This window comes from Capsella rubella, unplaced genomic scaffold (genome assembly GCF_000375325.1).
Source record: "Capsella rubella cultivar Monte Gargano unplaced genomic scaffold, Caprub1_0 scaffold_4, whole genome shotgun sequence".
NCBI classification, from domain to species: domain Eukaryota; kingdom Viridiplantae; phylum Streptophyta; class Magnoliopsida; order Brassicales; family Brassicaceae; genus Capsella; species Capsella rubella.
In genome coordinates, this window is record NW_006238920.1 from 1262745 (window position 1) to 1272380 (window position 9636).

General features: G+C 30.4%; 1 protein-coding gene across 1 annotated transcript; it reads right to left on the minus strand.

The window, feature by feature from the left end:
* Positions 1-3475: 3475 nt before the first annotated feature.
* Positions 3476-9128, minus strand: LOC17890011 (BEL1-like homeodomain protein 4). The gene is made up of 5 exons (XM_006293743.2): positions 8893-9128; positions 7539-8651; positions 6374-6765; positions 5245-5305; positions 3476-4088 (listed from the first exon to the last, which is right to left on the minus strand). The coding sequence occupies exons 2-5, from the start codon at positions 8580-8582 to the stop codon at positions 3570-3572; spliced, it is 2016 nt and encodes a 671-aa protein (XP_006293805.1). The 5' UTR covers positions 8583-8651; positions 8893-9128; the 3' UTR covers positions 3476-3569.
* Between the last annotated feature and the right edge of the window lie 508 nt (positions 9129-9636).

Below are 9636 nucleotides of genomic sequence, written 5' to 3' on the forward strand. Positions count from 1 at the left end.
TAAAATTATGACATATATTTGCAACTTTAAATTGTTACAACTTATTGCGACATAAAACATATAGCAAATTTCATTGCAAATTTACCATGAAGACATTTATTGCTATATGTGTTGTATTATTGCAACAATAATTATGCAGAAAAATGGTTGTATAATTGCGACGTTTTAGTGCAACTATAAATTGTCATAAAGAAAAGCTACGTAGAATATAAAAAAATAATGTTGCAAATTTGTAGTAATTATTTTTTCATATGTAGTCGTTGCACATATTTTATGACATGATGGAATAAGAAAATGTTGCAAAAATTTCACTACAATTTATATTCGTCGCATTTTTACGACAAATATATAGGCATAATTTCATTGCATATTTTTTTTATTGCAATTCTTTTTGCAACATTAATTATAGAAACTATATTATGTTTTTTCGGCACATAAATTATTAATTTATAAATATTTATTTAATATATATTCTCATAATAATAATAAAAATAACTTATTTTATTTAAATAATCAAATAATTATTCCAGCAATGCATAAATTTAAAACCAGTAGAAAAACCAACGATCCTTAAAAATTAAAATCCATGATAAAAACTTAATAAGCATAAATAAAACAACTAAGTAAGCACTTAGTTGTTAGCACGAGCAGTGGATAGATGAGGGATCAATATGTGGATCATTTTCTCCAACCATTCGAGCTTGTTGATCCTCTCTTTGATTTCCTCATTCTCTTGATAAATCTCCTCTAATTTTTGTTTAAAAACCTCCTCATTTTCCACATGATTTTCAAAGATAGTTGACACTCCACCCTTAACGAAGAGTTCACTGAAAAGAGCTCCTAGACCAAACACACGACCATTTGTTGCCTCCAGTCTTTTCTTTCTATAAAATATAAACAAAAACATTATAGTAAACATTATAGTAAACATTATAGTCAATACTAAACAAAAGCTTATAAAAATTAACAACAAAAACTGTATCGCTAATAAGATTCTATGACAAAATTGTGTTTTACCTTTGGAGAAGGAATGTTTCTTGTGAACGTACTATATTGATAAAAGTAACTAAGTATATATAAGAAAAAGTAAAAAAATAATCGTATCTTTGATACTGAATAATTTTGGATTTAGCCAAATCTTCTAAATATTATCAAAAAGAAAACACAAGCGGGAAAAGGTAGGGAATATTCTTCTATTTCCCTCGTAAACCAAATGAAAACTTAAAATTATTAAGAGATTATATTTTGGAATTGTGTAGTTATCCAAATGATATAAACTAGTGTATAAAATGATAATAAAAAAAGAAGAAGTTTAAAACGAGAAAGGGTCATGGGTGATTTATAGTCAACATATGTATACTTTTTTTGGCTTATTCAAATGATTTAGTCGTTTAAATAACCGTTTGCTAACATACATATGTGACTCTTTTGACTTATCTACGTATGTTAAGATATGTGTATATAAATGCATACATACATATATATATATATATAATTTTGTGAAGTAGTAATTTATTCTGATTGTCCCATATGGCTATTTGAATCTAAGAGAGTAATCGGCTCATATCTCGAGCCTAGAATCGAATTCCTTTTTTTTTTTGAATCTTAGGCTTAGGATTACCATAGTTTGTGGAATAGTTGTGTTAGGATTTGAATACGTTTCGTGAGTTTTAGCTTAAGTCATCTGTATCATTAAAAAAAGTAGACTACATGTAACTTTAATATTTCTTTCAAAGAATCGTCTCTCGAGTCTAATTCTGTGGGACGTACGTCTCTAGTCAATGGTCTTGTTTGTTTAAAAATACAACATTGAAAAAAAAAACTACTATATTATAAAGTATATAGTGACAAACTTGTGAAGTAATCAAAATAAACCAAAACCAGTAATCAAAGTATATAGTCAATGGTATTATATATATCGTTTATATTGCAATAGAGTAATAAATGTTGTAAATACTATGGCAAAATTGTCACATAATTTGTCACATATATTTACTATAATTTTGTTGAAAAATAGCCACGGTTTATAATCGTTGAATATTTCTTACAAATTTTGCAAGACTTTTTTATATGTCGTAAAAATATAGCTAATTTGTGATGAAAAATTGCAACTTAAACTTTTGTAGTTAATTAGCAATAAATATGTAAGAAAAGTGCAACATTGCATTTATAATTGCAAAAATATGGCAAAACTTGTTACAAAATTTTGACGAATACGATCATTGCAAAATTATGTTGCAATATCACTATTTTCTTGTAGTGGAAGATATCCAACGTAAACGTCTTAATACATAATGATCTCTACATATATGTATTGTGATCCGGGTATTTATTGGTTGCACCATAAGACATCTATTAAAATGTGAAATGCAACCGGAGCTTCTAGCTTTGGTTGTAAAGGATCCTCAGCTGAGATATCTGCTATCATGAGTTCGAGCTCCGGCCACTACAATATTCACATACGGGCTGCAACATTCTAGAAGTCGATACGTAGAGTGCCATTTGGCAGCTCACGTGGCTAGTCCAATCGCAAGCGTTGAGATACCTGGATTATAAGAAAATTAAAAAAAAATAGAAAAATGTGAAATGCAAATTACCGATCATAAATACTAATTTGCTAATTAAAGGGTTATTTTCCTAATTATAGAGTATAACAGACTTCAATATAAATTCATTGTTTAAGGAATTAGGTGAAATGTAGATGTTCTTGTTTGCGAAAATTATTGAACTAACTTTTAAGAAAACAAATTTATATTCAAAAAAATAAGTAACAAGTCTCTATTTAAATTAGGAAGAAAAAAAAAAGCAATGAGTAGCACCATGGAAATGAGCTTAATGCCCTTTTGTGGAAACTAAACGTCTCTGTCTCGATTGAGATATCCCCAAATATGACATGCAACCAAACCTTTGGAGTTTTAGGGAAATTGTTTTGTTACAGAAAAAAAATATCTTCATCGAACAATATCATTATTTTTTATTTAAACAAGATGTCACGTTTTAAACTACTTAACTATAAATATAAAAAATAATGCAATAGTATAATATACGTTGATAATGCACCAAATGTATTTTGTTGCCATTACTAAATTAAGGAGCACATAGTTGTAGTAAGTAGGGATTAGTTGAGATGATAAATTTGATTAAAACAATTAAGCAAAGTGATGTGACTTAAATTAAACATTAGCACTTTCCTATGACTGTTCGTTTTTAAGTATAAAATCAAATAGAAGAGTCCAAATAATGCTACACAAGACTTAGTTTTAGTAAAATATATACATAATCTTAACCTTACACCAAGTAAAATTACAGAAACATAAGAATATCAATTTCGAAAACGAAAAATAAATAAATAAATATATGTGCATAATTATATGTATCGAACTTTGGTTATAGGATATGTATATATCTCTCTTCTTCTTACGACAGAAAAGACAGAAAAAAAAATATATAAAAAGAAACTAAAGAAGAAAAGAAAAATTTAAAAACATATATATAGAATCAACCAAAAAACAAATTCACTATAAAAATAAAATTATGGGATAAATAAATGTGATGAGAAACGAAGAAGACTAGTGAAAATCTCCAAAGTCTCTAACGGAGAAAGAAGAAGTGTTGTTGTTGTTATCAGGAATATTGCCAGAGTGGCGTAGACCAAGCGTAAGAGACACGTCACCAGGCTGTTTGGTCCCAAATCTTATGACATTAGCAGCACCATCGATGACGTGGAAGTCACTGACGACGACGTCTTGCTGATGACACGTGGTGACGGTGAAGGCGTCCGAGCAGCCGTGAGAAGCGGCGGCGACGATGGAAGGGAGGAATGAAGGGTCGTTATCGTGATGTGTCGATGTCATCGTCGTTGGAGTTTGTGTGGTTATGACATGAGTAGTGAAGTTGTTTTCATTGTTGGGTTTCGTGTCGTTGTTGTTGTTGTTGTTGTTTGTTTGTTGCTGTCTTCTTTGTTGTTCGTTTTTATTTTCATTTTCATTTGCTTCTTCTTCTTCTCTTTCTTTTGCTTCTTGTTGATACATCTCTTCTACCATTGGTTTCCATAGTCGAACCCTAGCATTTATGAACCAATTTGACACCTGCAAAAACAAAAATAGACCAAGATTAATCATAATTTCCAAAGTTTTAACAAGTTTAAATATAGTATTTTAAGATGTTTTAATTGTTTTTTAGAAGAAAAAAAAATTATAATTATGGATATATATGTGGAAAAATTTAACACTCCTTCCTTTTACCTGAAAAATGTTTAGTTTTTCTAGACAATATTTTATGTTTCATATATAAGTAGTAGTGTTTTCAAGAACAACACATTTACACATACAATTAAACAAAATTTACATAATCTTAGTCATGCATCATTAAGGAAATTATGAGAAATAAAAAATAATATATGTGTTAATAATATTTTGTATTTTTTTATAAAGACTGTAGTGATAATTTAAACATGCAAATTATCACTTAATAGAGATAAACCACATTGACAAAAAAGAAGAAGAAATAAACCACATTTTGTTTACTAAAACTTGACTTAAAATGATATGAATGCAGTACAAATTATATAACCATCGAATAAATTTCTCAAACGTATATTATAATTATGCAAAAAGGTTAACCTTTGAATTTTCTTTTTACTAATTTGATTTGAGGATATAAAAAAAAAATCTTATAGGATTATAAATTTTAATCAGAAAAAATATCAAAACATAATTTTTGAAAGGAAATATAATGCATACATCATCCAAAATGTATTAAATTTGGGATGTACATATATAATCAATGTTTACAAGACTTTGAGGTTCTAGTAGTTCTAATTGAAATAAAAGCTTCAAACTTTCATGTACTTTTAAATATACTATGACTGTCTTTGAGTCATTGAGTCTTTACATCTCTTGTTTGTGTGTGTGTGTGTGAGTAAGTGAGTGTTATGATGTATTAATAAATGCGAAAAAACAAAAACGAACCCCCAAGAAAAGAAAAAAAATCTGATTTATTTCATCATATACAAAACCCCATGCAAAAGAATAGACATGAGACATGAGACCACACACTCATGTCAGATTTTTTTTTTTTATGCATGATGAAATGATTGATATATATGGTAAATTGTGTTTTAAGGTACAACATGTAAATAAGTATTATGATTCATTATCATGAAAACACATTTATAATTATAAATATAATACATGCATGTATGTAACTAGGAATCTAGATAGATAGATTTTAAAAAAGGCTGACCTGATTTCTGGATAAACCAGTCTGTCGTGCTAAGAGATGCTTATCAGCATCGCTTGGGTACCTGAGAAAGAGACCAGAAAATGACTTCACAATCTTTTATAACCCTAAACTCAATAATTCGTATTATTATTTTCCTATATCTATCTATACTCTATAGAGAGATGAGATAAGAGCAAGAAAAAAAAAACACAATCAAGTAGATGCAAGAAAAGGTACAAACTTTTTCTTCTTACAATGGCGTGAGAATCTAAAAGGGAGACAAAAGATAAAGCTGATTACAGGAATTTGAAGCAATTTCTCAATTTTCATTTTATTTTCACTACTATGTACAACTATTCTCTTCTTTACTTCACTAACAACAAAATAGTAAAATTTCTGCAGACATTAAATAGAGAAAGTACTGATGAATAATGAAAGAAGAAATTACTTTTTTCAGCTTTTAGTTTTTTTTTTCTTTCTTTCTTAAGAGACAATATACCAATGACACTGTACCACTGACAAATCTGAGAGCTATTTTTTGTAATTATGTTAATGGAAAATATTACTTCTTTTGATAATAGAATGTATGGAAGAAAAAAAAGTTTAAAACAAATTAAAGAAGAAAAAAAAAAACTGTAAAGAAAGGGTTTAGACAGAGACAGAGATGATCCCAAAGCATAAAAGTTTGTGATCTCTCACTCTGAAAACTTCTTTTGTTCCATTAATTATTTTAATCCCCTTTGCCATGCAAACCCAACTTATACTTATATAAATATATACACCAAAAACACACACAATTTTCTTGAAAATCCCAAGGTCAAAACATTGTTAATTTGGACTATTCCCACACAAAAAAAATCGAGAAGATTCAATTTCTTGAGAAATAAAAATCATTGAAATTGAAATATTCTTCCCGCAAAGCCAAACTCAGTATGAAAAAAAAAAAAAATTGTCACTTTCATAACTTAATTTAATAAACATATTATGAGTGAAAGTCTTGATATCAATTATGTATATAGTGGTAGTCTATAGTATTTTATAATATACAGTCAAACATTCAAGAAGATTAAATTATATTTTATAGTAACAAAGAATAAGAGAGTAGGTAAAGTATTATTGCGTTTAAGGGATGAGATAAAAATGAACTTACGGATTTAGAAAATGTTCGAAAAGCCAAGCTCTAAGGATATTAACGGAGCGTTCAGGCAAACCACGTTGCGGTCTCCATGCCTCTTGCTCCATCATACCCATATGATGAAACGCTCTTTGCTGACGCAAACTCTGCTCTAGCAAACGCAACCGCGGCGTTTCGCCTTTGGTTAGGCCAGAGGATGCAGCTCCTGCTCCTTCTTTGTCCCCTAGAAGCTCACAGCTGCGTTTAAGCTGAGCCGCGACCGCGTCTTTTAAGCAACGGAAGTGCCTAGACATTGCCTTTTGAGCTAATGTCGTGTAAGGAACCGCTGCACCGTAACCCATTACTTGGTCGAATGAGTTCACTACCATTTGCATTTGTTCGCAATAATGGTTGTACCGTCGGTCCACCTACAAAATCAAGATTTTATAAAAATGAAATGTTTAGTTTGTTTATATTAATTATCTCATATTTTCCAAGATACAATACAAACCTTAAGAGACTATTTCGTTACGACAATATTATATCCTAGTAACAATTTATGGTGTCATTAATAATTAGAACATAAAAGTGAAATTATAATCTTGAGATAATTAGATAATGTCAACGACAAAATGGTATTGTAAGATAAATAAATGAAGTAACTTCAAGGACTAGTTTTGGTTACGTAGTGAAGGTAGCTTATATGGAGAAGGGAAGTCTCTAATTATTTAAATTTTTGTGGTTGAAGACTAAATCACTTAAACTAATCATAATTTAATTTCTTATGTTAAATTTTTGATTAAGCAATGCCACCAAACGCATGACACAAAATTATGAATTAATATATATCAAATCAAACTGTAACACCAGTATAATGATATTAGTTAGAAAAATTATATAAGTGATGGTAGGATTGCGTAATCAGGCTTTACCAACTAGAGCATGTGTCGTGCTCTTGTACCAGTCGGTCTTTCTCAATACATTAAAAAATTTTTATGAAAATAGAGTTTATGAAATATTGGTAGATTCAAAATTAATTGTAGAATTTGAAAAATGAAAAATAAAAATCACGAAGAAAAAAATTCAATATTGTAGTTATTGATATGAAATTGGTTTATTTGATCAATTCAATCATTAGAATGGTTCATTAAAAGAAAAATTAATTAGTTTGGTTAGAGAAAAATAAATGTGAAAACGTTACCTCTTCAAGCATAGACAATAGCTTGACCTTTCTTCTTTGATGTTCTATCCGATCAGCCGGAGATATTGGAGGACTATCATTGGCTGTCCCGGCGGAAGACGACGAACCTCCACCTCCGCCGCCACCTCCTCCTCCACCTGTAGTATTAGGGTTTGAGTTGTTCCTACTAAGTTTGTTCTTCTTGATATGTCCTCTTCCAACACTACAAAACTCTTCCAACAATTCTTGAGCCGGTTTGGTGTATTTCGAATTCCTCAACGTATAGATCCCTCCAATGGAGGAAGAAGCAGCCATGGGAGATGATGAGGATGAACCAAAATGTCCCACGACTTGATGATGATGATGATGAGAAGAAGAAGAGTTGTCAAGAAGAAGGTTCTTGAATTGGTTGTACTGATGATGATGAGCCGATGCGTTAGAAGAAGAAGAAGTTCCATCGACGGCTGCACAATAAATGCTTCTATATTCCTCGGCTTTAGCTGCGGCTAATGAAGATGAGAGAGATAAAGACAAACCCTTCCCGCCTTCCACGTGTACGGTCCCGATCATATCTCGGTTTTGTTGTTGATGATGATGATCGGATGAAGATGGCCATGTGAAGTGTTGTTGTTGTTGTTCTTGTATAGTGTTTTCGTCGGTGAAAGCAAAACCTTGTTGTTGATGATGGTTTGGTAATAACATATGAAGAGTTGAGCTATTGTTGTTGTTGTGACGGTTTTGTTGCTCTAGCAATTGCTTAGTACTAGACTGATCAAGAATCTCTCCACTAGAGCCACCACCACCGCCACCGCCGGGATAAGCAAACATTTCAGACAACATCCCGGCTGATGACTCATAAACCAGAATCTGAGCAGCACCGGAGACAGCAGATTCATCTACTTCCTCTTGATGAGTAGTTGATGATGATCTGTGGAATCCATTAGAAAAGGAAAAGATTCCTTGGTGATGATGATGGTGATGATAATCTTGTGACATAGAAGAAGAAGAATCTAAATCCTGATGATGAAGAAGAGTTGTAGTAGTAGTAGTAGTAACTAAACCCATATCAATTCTTGATTCTTGTAATTACTCTTCATTATATATCTCTTTCTCTCCAAAGCTCTTGGATCGATCCTGTAAGGATTCAGACAAAACACAAAGAATCTTATAAAAACACAAAAAAAAATCAAGAAAAAGAAAGAGAGAGAGAGAGAGAGAGGAGCTAGTCAACTAGGTATTATATATACAGTTTTAGTTTCTTCTACAATCTCTTTCTTGTAACTCTTTTTAAGGTTTTCACTTTCAGCTTCGGTCATCATCTACATATATGGTAATATTAGATAAAGAGAGATAGAGAGGAGAAGTTATAACAAACCTTGGAGTTGCAGAGAAGCTTATAGCTATCGTTTTCTCTTCTATATAGCTTTCTTTGTCTTAGGCTTCTTTCTTCTTTTATATTTTATATATATCTTCTTTTGCTCTCTTGTGAGTGTGAGAGTTTTGTGTTTCAGCAAATTCTTGAAAACCAAATATAAAAAAAAAAATCTTCTTCAAAGGAAGAGAGAGAGAGAAGAAGAAGAAGAAGAAGAAGAGGTCGCTGTTCTTTCTTCGTTGCCTCCCTTTTTAACCCACCAATCTTCTTTATTATTATTTTGTTATATCATATTTTTTCTTATAACATTTTTTTTTTTTAAATATCAATAACGATGAAGAAGAAAGACAAAACTTATATATGTAGAGAACTTGATTTACGAAACTGTCCTTGTTTATTTTTATTTTTATTTTGTCAACGATATATTAATTTTATAAATATGCTTTGAAAAATAAAAGTATTTTTAACTTTTTATCACGGAAATGTCGGCTGATATTAACATTTTAAAGGCGTTAATTTGGAAACTTTTTTTGTTTTTAAAGCAAAAAAAAAGAATACAAAAGATAAGGTGAGAGTCCAAGGTCATATCTCAATGACCCAAACCACCACCATAAATACTTCCACATATTTTTCTGCTTAAATAATATTCTCATTTTCCCAAAAATAAACATACTAATATTCACATTTTGGATCAAATATATATATATATATATATATTTATTTACTATAATATATTCCAACAATGCC